The following is a 14,811-nucleotide window of genomic DNA, read 5'->3' on the forward strand; positions in this document are numbered from 1 at the left end:
CAGGCACGTGGGCTCGCCCACCCTGTGGTGCTCATGTGCACGTGGAGAGAATCTCAATGGAGGGTGATGTCAGGGGCCGCTGCCCTAACAATTCCCAAAGCATAGACCAGGAGCTCGGCAGGGAAGGTCGGCAAGTGTGGCGGCACAGCCGCCCTCAGTGTGACCTCCAGGCCCCCTGCCTGCTTCAGGAGCCTGAGGGCTCGGGGACAGAACGTGCACCACGCGTGTTAAGGAGCACAGCATACACTGAAGATCGACACGGACTCACGGGGTCGCCACCAGCACGCCAGCCAGCAGCGCCCTTCTTCCCGGCCTGGGGGATCTGCTTCCTGGCGGCTCTGGTCGTGAGCGCGGAGAAGTGGGTGGGGCATCTGGACGTCATTCCCAGCTCGACGTGAACCCGCTGGCTCATGTCAGCTCCGCGTGCCTCTAGCTTGATTCCCCAGAAATATTTCCGTTGTGTCCATCTGCTTCTATTAAGTTAATAGGCACAGACTCAATGGTTCACAAAACAGCTGAAATATCTGGTACTTACTAGTCCTCTTAATTGATAAGTGTTTCACTCACAAGAAATTAAAATCATGTTGGAGCTGTTACTGCTTGGAAAGCACCCTGGGCGTCCTGCCGTCCTGAAGCGTAACTGGAGGCGCAGGGAGTGGGAAGTCCTGTGGGCAGAGCTCGTGTAAGGCAGTGGGCTCGGCAGTGGGCTCACAGTCAACCCCAGGCATGAAGACCACTGCGACTTCTAGTGGACAAGTGGACAAGGCTGTGTGGCCCGGCACACAGCTGCTGGCTACTCAGCCGTCAGAAGTGGTCCTGGCCACGGGGAGACTCGGACAGAGCCCTGGAAGGCTTCTGGCAGGGACGAGTGGGTTGAGCACATTCTCCAGGTCTCTCCTGGGCACACCATGGGCTTCCCTCCTGCCACTGGGGGTCCTCTCTCACAAGCTGCCACCCTCCTCCTCTTTCCTCATTCCCCCTGCTTTCCCTGGTCGGGTGTGGGGAGACGCGTTGGGCACACTCTCTGACTGCCAGAGGAGATTGGCGAGTGCTCTTTCTCAGCTCTCGGTCTGGTCACCTTCGCCCGCATGGGCACACGTGGCATGTGGGTCCGGAGGAGGGCGAGGGCGCTGCGGTCAGCCCTCTGGCCAGCCGGGTAGTTTTAGGACCTCCCGAACCTCAGCCTTCTCCCCCGTGAAATAGGATAATAACGGCAGGTGTATAAGCAGGCTGCAGGGGGCGCGTAGGAGGTGGTGCGGTCACAGCCCCGGCCCCCCTGTGGTCCTGGGCAGGCGTGGTGGCCGGAGGAGCACACCCCGGGATGTCTGTGGTCGTGTCACCGCCGGTCAGCTCACGGCTGCCTCTGTGGAACCACAGCTGCTTCCCGTGTCCTCACACCGTTCGCCCTCCCCGTAAGTCAACCAGGTGCTGCAGGAAAGTAATCAGGTTTTTTAAATAGGCAGCACTCTCTGGATTTAAAATAGGGAGAACTTAGTCACAAGAGGCTCCTACGCGTGCATGTGTGAAGAGCGACTTTGCGCTGTGCGGGCTCAGGCAGAAGCGCAGCAGCACCCGAGACGGCTGGAAGTTCGGCCTGGCCTGCGGCCCACGTCTGCAGCGCTGCAAGCTGCACAGCCAGCCTTCTTTACAGGGACGGGAGTTTCGGCTCTGGGAAGAAGGAGAAGGTCACGTGCATGTGTGGTCAGGACTCTGCAGTGAGCTGAGGGCTCCCCCGGCCCTGGCTGCAGACGGAGCTGAGGTCCATGTGTCCTGGCTTCGCCTCCAGCCCTGTTTCAGATTCCTTCTCACCCACTTCTCCCACCTGTGCTGAAGTAGAATCTGGCCTGGCTCGGGGCCACCAGACACACGCACAGCGGTTTCATGTGCGATGACATCGTTTCGACCCACTGTGCACTGAAGTGCTCTGAAGTGGCCTGTGCGGGAGCCGCATGCAGCTGCCCAGCTCCATGGGTCTCAGCACATCAGAGGCCGCGAGTTTAAACAGGGTCAGCTCTCTGAAGCTGCCACTTGAGTGTAAGTGGGAAGGCATCGGGCGCCATGCAGCACCCCCCTCTCACACTCCGAGGCCAAGTGGCTGGCACTTCTGCCACACACACCTGACACCGAACCCTGCGATGCAGAGGACAGACCGGGGTCGAGGGTGAAGCTTCTTAAAGGAGCACATCAGAAGGCCCAAGAGAAATAAAAGAGCAAACGTGGTAGACAATCATAATTCAAGTGTGTGGTTCTTCCATTTAAGAGAATCACTTAATTTTTACCTAAGTTTAACTTGATGCGTCTGCCCCATGGCCACCCTTTATTCTAGATAAAGATGGACGGAGGCCTGGCTGCCACGTGTGTGTGTAAACAGGTGCATTTAGGGGAAAGCCTTCCCTCTCAGCCCCTGAGCACTACTTTGTCCTGATGCTGGAATGCCGGGGTCCCTTAGGGTCACAGCCACTGCCCCTGCACCCTTTCTCTGCACCACTGGCCAGTTTTTAACAGTGCAGGGAGAAGCCTGCAAAGTCAGGGTGCACAAGGGGCTCTCGTGGGGCCCCAGGTGATCAGGCTGGAGCTCCACGCACCTGTCCCGTGGGAGTCCCCGCACTCCGAGATTGTGCCTTCCTGAGGTAAGATCTGAACCAGGTGAGGAGGCTGGAGAGCCTGAAGTGGTCTCAAATGAGTCAGATTCGACTTCACAAGGCAGCCTCTGTGGGAACAGGCCCCACGCGGTTTGCTAGCGTTCTAGGCCTCCCGTGGCTGCAGGCCGTGCGAGTCACCTGCGGGGAAGAGGCTCGCCTTTGTGGGAAAGAGCAGAGTAGTGCAGCGGTGGGAGAGACCGGGGCCTCCCCCGAAATCTCGACAGTCTTCAAAAATGGAGACAAACGACTAACGTTTTAAAAAATCAGATCTTTCCAGGGGTGCCTGGGTGGCTTAGTTGGTTGAGTGTCCGACTTTCGCTTAGGTCATGATCTCGCGGTTCGTGGGTTCGAGCCCCGCGTCGGGCTCTGTGCTGACTGCCAGCTCGGAGCCTGGAGCCTGTTTCAGTCTGTGACTCCCTCTCTGACCCTCCCCTGCTCACGCTGTCTCTCTCTCTCTGTCTCCTGGAAATAAATAAACATTAAAAAAAAAAAAAATCAGATCTTTCCCTTAAGTGTTTTCCTGACGTTGCCTCATCAACATAGGAACGTCTGTACTGAGTCCATCTGTCTTTTTATCTCCTTGTTTGCTCTTTATTATGGGGTATTTCCGGCCATTCTAACAGTTGAGAGAATAATAAAATGACCCCTGTGTACTCATCCCCCCACTTTTATGACTGTCTGCTTCATTGTCTTGTTTTTATGCCTAATTTTAGTAAATTTAGACATGATGTTTACCCTCAGATACTTCAATATATATTTTTCTAAAGACATTTTAATCTCTTCTGAACTAAAAGGACAGGCCCCTCGTGAAGCTCACACCACCCCCTTGGAAACTGTGTCCACTGGTGTCCAGGCTCACGCTCCGGGCAGGGCCTCCTGGGGCCCTGGGGATGGGGTCAGCTCACTGCCTCTATGACAGAAAGCGTAGACGGACGGGTGTCTGTCCTCCTCTGACTGAGGGGATCATCAGCTTTTCCTTGAGCTGCTCCTGAGGCAGGTGGCCTGAAATAGCTGGCCCCGAGCTCTGGTGTCGTGTCCTCATTCCCAGCCAGCACGCCCCTGGGAGGGCAAGCCGCCCGGCATCGTTAGAAGGGGCAGCTATTTAAAGTTAGCAATTAGGACCTAATGACACCAAACCACAGGCTTTTAATTTAGGCGTGAGTTCCAGGTGACTGACACACACTGGTCTCAAGTGAGGTTTTGTTTTTTGAAACCTGCTGGATTAAATGAAATGCCGAAGGATTTGCTTGTTTTATCTGAAGCATGTTTCTTGCCCCTTTGAGCTGTCTTCCCAAGCTCCTTTTACGAAGGGGCGTCTCTGGCACAGCTTCACACTGGGGAGGCTCCATGAGCACAGTCCAGTCTGTGGAAGTTTCCGGGCATGTCCATCTTGGGCTCCGGGAGACCCCCAGTGGAAGAGAGCCACCCATGGACGAGAGCGCCCAGCCCGAGGTTGTGCTCCGTGGGAAACAGGGCAAGAGAGACTTGAGTAGCAGCCCCCCAGGCGCAGGCGGGGCTTCTAGAGGGAGGGGCTCCTGCTGGGGGTGAGGGCAGAGGTGCGCCCCCTCCAGGAGGCGCCTGTGTCTTCCTGAGCTCCATAGCTCTCCACACCTCCTGGTTCGAGAGATTTTAGGGAACTGGGTCTCTAGCCTCCTGCCCGCGCCCCGGAGGGCTGAAGGTGCCCACCCTCTGTCCAGTGTTTAGTGTTTCTGGTGAGTGGCCCCTCCCTGAATCCCCTTGTCAGCGTAGCCTTGTCTGTGGCCGCAAGGGTCCTTAGGAATAACCAGAGTCTCGTCTCCCGGGCTTTGCGCCTGCGGTGAAATTCTATAAAAATGGTCTCAGTAGGAAAAAAAAAAAAAAGATAAATATTAAGATGACAAAATAAAAAAGAACCAGCAAAGAGAAGGAAAAGATTTAAGAAGTAAAATTTAATTCCAAAATTTAAGTGACCTTAAAATCTGTTACCAGTGAGTAGGTGTTCCAGGAAACAGAAAGCAATAAAAAATGAGAAGCCTGACAGATAAGAGAATGAAGATTCAACATACAGATAATGACTCTAGAAATACGGCAGAGAGCAGATCTTAACACGGTGGAGTGTGAGCACACAACGCAGTTCACCAGGGCACACGCTTTTCCAGAGTTTACCACGACTGTGCACACGCACAGAGACACACACAGCAATACCAATAACGGCGCACACGCACACACACACACACAGAGGCTCATACACACAGGTGCACACACAGGAGCGCATGTACACATACCCACACACGTGTGCACGCACACACGGCATTGCAGACCAGCACACTCGCATGTACATATACACAGACACACACATGTACATACCTACACTTACACACGGGCACACACGTGCACACACAGCCGCTACAGTTGAGCTCACAATGAACTTTTAGCAGCTAGAAGCCCATAGACAGTAAGAGAACAATGAAGTTGGGCCACGTGAGATCCATTCCAGGACAGCTTTGATTGCTTTCTATTAGGCTGCCTATTAACATAACTCATCATCTTAATAGGTGAAAGTAGAAAAGTTATTTGATAAAATTAAAAATTAATTTTAGGAAAAACTTGTCATAAAAATAGAAGGCTCCTTCTTAGCACAAGAGAGCTCCTTCCACACCAGCCGCCGCCGTCACTGCATCTCCATCTGTGTGACAAGCACCAAGAGAAGGGTGTGTGCGCTGATTCTAATTCGCTCAACAAATTGTTCTGGAAACGCTAGTCCATATCGTAATTAGGTGAGAAATCAAGATGAAAGGTGTATGAAGGCAAATTTGTGTGATTCACATGTGATCTGAATTTCAGCTTTGCAAAAAACAAAGTTAAAACGCTTTGGGAAACGATTAGCCAGGCTGTACTGCCCCCGGGGGTCACGGAGGGCACCTGGGGTCCCCGCGGTTGTGCGCGTGTGGGGCCGGGCTGTGTCTTCTCTGCGTACTTGTGTTTACATGATTATCGCTTAAACTCACACATGGTTTGCCTCACAATTATTGTTTATAATGTGTTATCTTTTTTATACATTAAAAATAGCCAGCAAGGAAATCCTGGGAAGAAAAGGAACCCTGATTCACAGCAGTGACAGCGACAGACAGTGACAAGAACGAACGGGTTCAGAACGCGCTGCACGCATATGTAGAAACTCCCATAAAACTTCACTGATTTGATACTGTTACATGGTGAGACCCAGTAAATTGGGGACATATGTTTTCTGTACATTAAACCATAAATTTCGCACAGTATTGATAAATTGATTCTAAAGGCCAACTAGAAGAATAAATGTTTGAGAATAACTGTGAAATTTTTTAAAAAGAAGAAAAAAACAGATTTCTGAAAGAAAACTCATCCTACCAGTTATTAGCGCCATTTGAAGGTACAGTCAGAATAAGAGTGGACATTCGAGTTAGTGGAACAGAATAGAGAGCTCCAGAAACAGCATCTATACGTATCAGAATGTGTAATTTGGAAAATAAATCACTTAGCATCTAGTACCTGGGACATATGGCTTACCATTTGAAAATTTTAAATCCCTCCTTTTTAAAATAATAAAATAAACTCCAAATATAATGAAGATTTAAATGTGAAAAAGAAAACTCACAAAAGTACTGGAGGGAATATCAGCTGGGTGAATTAAAAAGCCATTAAAGGGAGTGGTAGATTTTATTAAACACAAATCTTAAGTTTTGTGTGGCAAAGAAAACGAAATTTAAAATACAGTTGACCTTTGAGCAACCTGGGTATGAACTGCACGGGTCCACTTAGATGCAGATTTTTTCCAGTAAGTTCAGTACATACCGTAAATGTACTTTCTCTTGTGATTTTCATAACATTTTCTCTTCTCTAGTTTGCTTTGTTGTAAGAATGCCATATATGAAACACATACAAAACATGTTTCAGTTAACTGTTATCGGTAAGGCTTTCAGTCAGCAGCAAGCTAAATTAATAGCTAAGTTCGGGGAATCCGAAGTTCCATGTGGATTTTTGTGTATGGGGGGAGGAGGGTGGTGGTGGTGCCCCTCAACCCTGTGTTGGTTTGGGGTCAACTGTACAATTATAAATGGGAGAAGATTGTGCAGCAAATAACATAAGGTTGATTCTCTTAATGTAGAAAACACTCTTAAAGATCAGTAAGATGATGAGGACCCTAATATAAAAATGCAAAAGGCATGAACAGGCAACAAGCAAAAGAAAAACAATTTAAAAATTATTAACTGGCATTTAACCTCAGTATCAATCAAAGACGTTGACATGACATGTCACTTCACACTCATCAGTTGGTCAGACGGTGGTTTTCTTTTTTATGATGATAAATCCCCGTATTGGCAAGAAGTGAACAAATGGGTATGTTCAGCCTTGATAAGACAGTAAAGTGACACTTCCTGTCGGGAAAGCCCCGGAGTGGGGAGTAATTCAGCACAATGCACCCATTCATCAGGCAGGTCTGCTTCTAAGACTGTGTCCTGAGGATAACAGAGCTGGTGTTCGTACAAACTGGGCTTGTTCAATGTTGAAGAAGGTAACGTTCCACGTGTCAGCTTTTGTGCTGTCCCAGACACACAAGGGCAGGTTACAAAACAGCCTTGTGATGGTGCCGAGTGCCAGGTAGCAGCAAAGCAGAATGAATGATCCAGACAAGACCACGGGTGAACCTCAAAGTCATGCTGGCTGGAAACAGCCCGTAAAAAATTACACACGGGATGCTTGTGAGTAGGTCACTGGGAGAGTCCAAGCAGAGTTCGTCTCTGGGGGCAGTGGGAGGAAGTAGGAACTGCCTGGGAAGCCTGGAGGGAAGGTTCTGGGTGTTGGTAGTGGTCTCTGTAGGAGACCTTCTCGGTGATAGCTAATTAAAATGTATTTTGTATGTGTGTTATACATGGCATTCTTACAATAAAACCAGAGAAGAGAAAACGTTATTATGAAAATCGTAAGAGATTTACAGGACTTACTGTATGTACTGAAAAAATGCGTGTGTGTGCTTTTGTCAGGGTTCGGCTACTATACAGTAAGATGTATGCACTCTGCATGGGGTTGTATGTCAGCAGACAGAAGCAGGAGGCAAGCATTAGGATTTAGGCGCGTGTGCTGGGGAGCGCAGGGGAGGGTGCGGTATCTTCAGCTGCACCGGAAGTAGAGGGAGAGACAGAGATGAGATGACATCAGATGCCAGTGAGGTAACCAGGCATCTCCTATCACCTTCTTCCAACTTTGTTGAATGTTTGAAAATATTAGGGGACAAATGTTTTTAAGAAATAGCTGTAACATATGATGCAATATTCTCTTGTAGAAGGAAAAAAAACCGCAAGTGTAGACATTGGTTGCGCTCCCAGGCTGGGCAGGGTCTGGAAGCGCGGGGTGTAACCACTGTTAGCAGAGGGCACTTCTTATGCAGGAGTGTGGGGGCCGGGATGGCAGGGGTGAGGGGTGTGCTCTCCGATCATGCATCTGCCCCGTTCCAGGATTTCCTGCAGTCCTACGACACATTAAACCAGAATGATCCAATCTTGTGAAAGGCGGAAGTGAAGATGTTAGCAGTTACCTTAGGGTAATTTTCACTTGTAATTTTCTGTACTTTTATTTTGTTTTAATGATGAATACCTGTTTTTCTGTTGTCGGTTTTTAGTTAGAAAAATATTTAATGTATTTCCATTCTCAGAAACAACACAGAGCACTTGCATGATACCTTTTGAGGTTACAGAACCAGATTTTGTCTTTTTTTGACGTTAATTGACTTGTTTTTCTTAAAAATCTGGAAGCTACCAGCTTTCAAGAGGGACAGGCAGAGCAGAATATAGGTGAAATAGTAGAGATCCATGAAAACCACCAAATCAGTCTCGTACCGAGTTCAGTTGCTCACATGTATCTGTCAGTTATCAGAGCTATGTGTTGGGCACTGATATAAGCACTTGGATTTACTGATAAACAAGATGACAGAGTCTTTTTACTCCCTCAAACTTACATTCTGTGGTAAAGATGAGCTGTAAACAGCTATCTAATAAAAGCATCGGGGAGTGAGAAATACCAGTGTTAAAAAGTGGTGTGAAGGGGTAGAGAACAGAAGTCGAAATCTAGGTAAAGGAGTAAATCTTACAGTCTTCTGGGTCAAGGATGTGGCAGGCCTTGGGGACAGCAATTGCAAAGGCCCTGAGGCAGGTCTCTGCTTGGTGTGTTGGAGGAACAAGGTGTCAGGGCGAATGGAGCTGGGTGAGCAACGGTGAGCGTGAGGAACTCTAGTCAGGGCAGCAGTCGGGAGCCAAGTCCTGTCGCACCTTCCTCGGTGAGGACCTCCTTGGTGAGGACGTCCTCGGTGAGGACTTCCTCGGTGAGGGCCTCGGTGAGGACTTTGCGTTCTATGCTGAATGGCAGGGGGCCTCTGGGGGGCTGTTAAGCAGATGAAATGACTTACTGCAACATTTCTTCTCAACATTACCTCCTAAAAGGCTTGCTGTGGCTGCTGGATAGAGGGGGAGGGAGGGCGAGTGAGAGTAGAAGCAGAGGGACTGGTCTGGAAAATGGACGAGACGCTGGTGCTTGGCCAAGGGTGGGGGCCTCTGGCGGCGGTGATTCTGCCCCCAGGGCCCACCTGGCAACAGTGGGAGACATCACTGGTTGTCACGCCTGGGCCTGGGCTCAGGGCGCCGCTGGCATCTTGTGGGCCGCGGCGAGGATGCTGCCCGCTGACCAGGGGTGACCTGGGAGGTCAGTGAGCAGGAGGGGGCAGGGGCAGGTGCCGTGCAGCTAGCAGGGCAGACGGGACGTGCCGACCGCCTGACTCTGGCGCGTCCGACAAACGGGTGTCAAAAGGGCCGGAGCCCATTTCTAAGCTCTGTCAGCACCACCAAGCAGCACCCCCCGAACGGCACCACCAGCTGTGTTGTTAGAATTCGTAGAAGATCCCCTGATCCTGGGGATTTCTGAGCCATGGTCGCCACCTCCAACTTTGCCTGCGCTCTGGCCATTCGTGGGCCGGTAACGCTGTCACGCAGGAGAGGAAAGAATGGTGCGGAAAAGAGGCAAGTCGACGACAGTTCTGGTGCAAGGGGACTCGATACCGTTGGCTGAGGTAAGATCTGTGGACCCTCCGTGGCTGGTCCGTCCATGCTGCTCCACCACGCAGAGCCATGGCGGGAACCTTCTCGCGTGTGACGTCCCTGCACTTAATTTCCTACTTCCTAGAGCTTTATATTCTCTGCAGATTCATTAAAATGCTTATTTCCCAGACAATGCTCACATTATTTTTATAATTTTAAAGTCTTTGTTTGCTAACTCCAGAATCTGGCCCACTGTGAATCTGGTGCTGGTACCTGTTTTCTCTCCTAGTTGTAGACAAGATGCTCCATTGCTGGCGCCGCAGTTAGGAAACTGAGGAGCGTCCGGCTGTCTGCTCGTGGGCAGTTCGGGTCATCTTGTGGCCTACGGGGGGTAGGGCTGCTGTCCTGTGACTTTGCTCTTAGTGTGTTAGTGCTGGGTTGTGGCTCCAAGTCCTGGGGCGCGACCCCCTCCGGGAGTTCCATGGGAAGTCCAGGGGCAGATCCGCCCCTGTGATGCGGTGTGCGGGCGCTCCCTGCCTGTGGGCACACTGGCGGGTGGGTGTCGAAATCCCAGTCCAGTCCTTCGGGTTTCTGTCCCCACGGGGCCCCTCGGAGTCCCGTCCCATGCGCGTTTGGGGCGGGGTCCGCCGGGGGCTCCAAGACGCTCAGCCGGTGAGGTGGCTGCTTCTCGGTTGTGCGCAGCCCTTGCGTGCCATGTGGACTGGGTCGTACCCGCAGGGCTCTCTGGGTGAAGGTGGACTCGCTCAGACTTGCTTCGTCAAGGGTCACATCCCTTCCTTTCTGTCTGTATTTGTTCACCTCTTGGTGCTTTTATGTGGTGGTTTTTTGCATTTTGTCCAGCGCTGATTATTATTATCGATAACAAGACTAGTATGATACGAATTACTCCCGTCACTGGAATCCAGAAGTACCAACTGATAAGTGCATTTCAGATAAAAAGACAGCAAATTGGCCAGTTTGATAGCACCCAAAACAAGACGGGAAATGCTTTCCCAAAGACCATTTCTTTATGACAAGAGACCCTGATTTCTCTGAACTGGCCAGCGGGGCAGCGGCGCCAGGCAGTGCGGGCAAAGCCATCTGAAAGCCGAGGAAACGGGGTTTGCGTGGAACGGAACCGGCCGATGCAGCATCTAGGCAGCAAGCCGTGTGTGCCCGAGGGAGAGCAGCCGCTCTGTCCACCAGGCTGAGCCCCCACTTCTGCTGCTTCTCTGTGGACAAGACGACACCGGCTCCTGCAGCCACTGCCGGGAAAATGACTTCCGGGATGCTGGTGGGCGAGGCGAGGCTGCCACAAGTGCCAGCGTGGTGCCCAGGGGTCCCCGGCAGCCGGCTGCACGAGCCGCACCCTGGAGGCCGCCCTCAGGAGGCGTGTGTCCTCCCAGCCTCCGTCCCGGCTGGCCTCTGACCATCCCTGTCTCTCTCGCCCTTCCTACCCGGCCACCTTGGACGTGTCAGCTTTGTCTGCCCAAATGTGTCCTGGCCCTGGTGCCCAGTCCTCCGCATGGGCCACTGGCTCCGATCTCCCTGCACGTCTCGTGCCCAGCTAGCGATGCTCAGAAACGCTTTGGAGGCTGGGAGGCGTGCGTGTCTGCAGTGTGCCTGCTCGGGTCGTGGGAGGGCTGTTTGCGCCTAACCTGTAAAGCGGGCGAATCCAGATTCCCCGTTTCTACCAGTAAAGGCTGCACGTTGTCCTACTTAGGCAGTGTCTGCCCCGCGGATCCAGTGCCCAGACCGGAGGCTTCGGAAGGGCACCTCCCTGCCCTCCGCCCCCGGCCGTGCGCCCACGTCAGATGGGGCCCGCGGGGTCCAGTGTCAGGGTGATGCACGGGTTTGTGATAACAGTGATACCCTTGAATTCGATTTTCTGTGTCTCCTCCCACGTTTTTCTTTGGTGCACGCAGAGCTCACTCACACTCGTCCTTCTGACACTCTCCCAGCTTGCTTTCTTAAGAAGGAAAAAAAGAATGCAAACCCAGTCTGTCCATTACTTGGGTGGGTGCCTCCTTTCCTGTGTCACCTGGGCCCCGGGCTCTGTTTCTCTCCCTTCACTAATGGGGGAGGGGAGGGCAATGGTTTTCTTCATAAATCTGAAAGGTCCCAAGTTAAGAAAATCTGGGTTTACATTTTCAGCAGGACAACTCCCGTCCCCACCTTATCCCCTCGTTTATCGGGGGTCCATGGTACCCCTCGTTAAATGTCCCCACAGTGGGACCCCCCCATCCGTCCCATGTCCCTGCAGTGTGACCCCCCCGTCCGTCCCGTGTCCCTGCAGTGTGACCCCCCCGTCCGTCCCGTGTCCCTGCAGTGTGACCCCCCCGTCCGTCCCGTGTCCCTGCAGTGTGACCCCCCCGTCCGTCCCGTGTCCCTGCAGTGTGACCCCCCGTCCGTCCCGTGTCCCTGCAGTGTGACCCCCCGTCCGTCCTGTGTCCCTGCAGTGTGACCCCCCATCTGTCCCGTGTCCCTGCAGTGTGACCCCCCCCGTCCGTCCCATGTCCCTGCAGTGACTCACAGTCTCTCCTCTCTCTGCAGGTTCTGCATGCAGAAGTGCGTTAGTCTGGTGCCTGGGGTCACGCTGGATTTAATAGAAAAGTAAGTAAGATGTGGTGGTTCTTGGAGCCTGGGGGGTGGGGTTGTCTCCAGTGGCTGCCGTGCCCGGGAGGTTCCTGGAGGTGCTTGCTGTCAGTGTGCAGGTGCGAGCGTCTGCCTTGGGGCGGGCCGGGTGCCAGCTGTCACACTGGCTAAGTGTGGAGCCACCACAGAAGAAAGCAAATAAAAGCGGAACCCTTGTGAACATTTGTGGATACCCCCAGCAGTAACGCCAAAGCCAGAGCTGCTTCCCGACAGGATTGGCGAGGCAGTGGCCTAGCGCTCACCACGTGCCCCTCAGTTCCCCCTTTCACGCACCGCCCCCTGCGCCCCCCGTCCTGTGTGCTGTGTCGGGAAAGGCCGGGGTCCAGGCCAGAGGCCCCTGACGTGGCGCACGCTGGCTGTGCGGCCTCTCCCCGCCCCTCCGGGTAGATGGCGGCCTGTCCCTCCTGTCTTGTGTCCGCGCTGCTCCGTGGCCCCAGACACGATCTGCACTGCGCGTGCGCATGTATGTGTGCATCCGTGTGCCTCTCCTTGGCTCATCCTGATCCTGAGTCATCTGCTCATTGTGCTTAAATCTCCCACTCCGGACACCGTTTCTTCCAGAATTAACAAGTTAATAGTTTTCTAAGTCCTGATGGAGACAATCGTGTGTGGAAACAGCGAGGGCTGTGTGCTGGCAGCAGGGCCTGAGTTTAATTAAATCAGGCAGGAAAGGCAAATATACCTCGGGGTTTCTTTCCTGGAAAACTACTTGCCTGCATGTCAGGGGAAATAAGAGCATTAGGTGTAAGTGTCCGCGTCAGGGACACAAAGGGAGGGGTCTTACTGGGAGTCGCACATGCTCTGTGGCAACAGAGAGGCTGTGGCAGCGCCACTCGAACTGGCGCAGACGGCCTGTCCAGCGCTGTGAGTGGAAAAGCAAACGGACAGGCATGCACAGGAGGCTGCCGAGGGCGTCGTCATGACCACACGTCCGTATGCGCGTGTCAGTCCGGGTAGGACAGTCCCTCGCTGTGGGGGACGCAGGGGAGCAGCTGTGCTGACAGGCCTGGCCCCCCGCCCATTGTTCGAATTTCCTACAAGAACAGAGGGGCACGGAGCACGTAGATGGAGAGGAACCAAGAGACTAGGGTTAGGACGCCCACAGACAATCCAGTGAATGTCATTACTCCTCACACGTTGACTGAGCGACTGAGAGGATCACATGACTGGTCTGGTTCTCCCGGAGCTTTGCTCCCGAGCAGGACGGCGATGGCCGCAGGGGTGGCGGGAGCCTTCTGGGTGGTGCACGCGGGCAGGAAGTTTCGGCGGCTCCTCTGCTTAGGAGCAAGTCTCGGTCATTGCAAACCCAGGAGCCTCTGTCAGGGAGGCCATCGCAGGGGTGCGGGGTGCGGGTGAGCTGGAGTCGCTGGAGCAGAACCAGGCGTGCGGCTGCAGGTGGGGGAGCCAAGCGTGTCCCGTGGGTCGGGGCGGGACAGGCTGGGAGCTAGGACTGCAGGCGCGTGTCGGCTCACAGGGGTCAGCGAGGGCGCGAGCGGCCGGCCCTCGTGCACGGGGCTGCACACACGGGCGGACGCTGTCTGCGGTCCGTCAGCTGTCGGTGCAGGGCTGCAGCCCGCTGGGAAGCGGCGATGTCCAGCTGTCGGGCAGCGCGTGAGGCCAGCTTGTCCTCTCGCGGCCCCCTCTCCCAGTCAGCGCTGTGCGGCCCCCGCCAGCTCTCCTACACTCGTGGTCCGGAAGCTGAGGGCCACGCCGTGGCACACATGGGTGAGCGGCACTTGCCAGTGTCCTGCTCTGCTGGCTCGACGCTGCCGGAGGCCTGCGGGCTCAGGGCACTAGTGCTCGCCCGGCCGCCCCTCTGAGTTCTAAGCCGGCTTCAGCCCCGAGGACGGTGACCCGGAAGACCAGTTATAAATGCTAGAAAACGAGCGTAAGCCTCAGCGGCATGGCGCGGGAGAACTTCTGAGGTAAGAAAGGACGGGCCTGGTCGGGCAGCGGCTGCTCCGGTCCCTTGGCGGCACCGCGGGGCTTGCGCAGCCGGCCCCCGGGAGCTCCGCATGCACACGCGCCTGCGCTCCCGCCCCGCGTCCCTCTGCTGCCGTTTCCCGTCGCCAGGTGCTTGCCGCTTCTCAGACCCCGTCTGGTAAGTTCTCAGCGGCCACAGTTCATCGTGGGCCGGTTGCTTCTGACGGCCTGTCCAGAGAGTTCTGCGGTTCCCCGAGGTGGTTTTACTCCCTGCAGCCCTGTGAGTGGGACAGACTCGCGTGCCCTGCCCCTCAGGCCGGGCGTGAGGCGGCCGCACCTCCATCTCTGCACGCTGCCCGGTCCCAGCCCGTCACGGCCGCCTCCGACCAGACTCTGCTGGAGACCCTGGAGCCACGTGAACCCAAGGCAACAGGAGTCCTGAGTAGTCCAGACGAGAGGAGCTACTCAGAGTCACTTCAGGAAAACCTGGCACTTCTCAAGTTATTTAGTTAAAGCTCCTGACGCCACTGGCGTTTGGTTCGGCTCTG

At 54.0% G+C, this 14,811-nt stretch overlaps 1 protein-coding gene across 2 annotated transcripts in view; it reads left to right on the forward strand.

The window, feature by feature from the left end:
• The window catches only part of RPTOR (regulatory associated protein of MTOR complex 1), a 329,175-nt gene that overhangs the window by 182,360 nt on the left and 132,004 nt on the right, over nt 1-14,811 (forward strand). For both annotated transcript variants that reach the window (XM_039226302.1, XM_039226303.1), the window contains exon 7: nt 12,239-12,298. In XM_039226302.1, the coding sequence (XP_039082233.1) occupies nt 12,239-12,298 (60 nt within the window). The remainder of the gene's footprint in view (nt 1-12,238; nt 12,299-14,811) is intronic.

The sequence above is a fragment of the Hyaena hyaena genome, unplaced genomic scaffold, assembly GCF_003009895.1.
Source record: "Hyaena hyaena isolate Hyena2069 unplaced genomic scaffold, ASM300989v1 scaffold_21, whole genome shotgun sequence".
In the NCBI taxonomy this organism is placed as follows: Eukaryota; Metazoa; Chordata; class Mammalia; order Carnivora; family Hyaenidae; genus Hyaena; species Hyaena hyaena.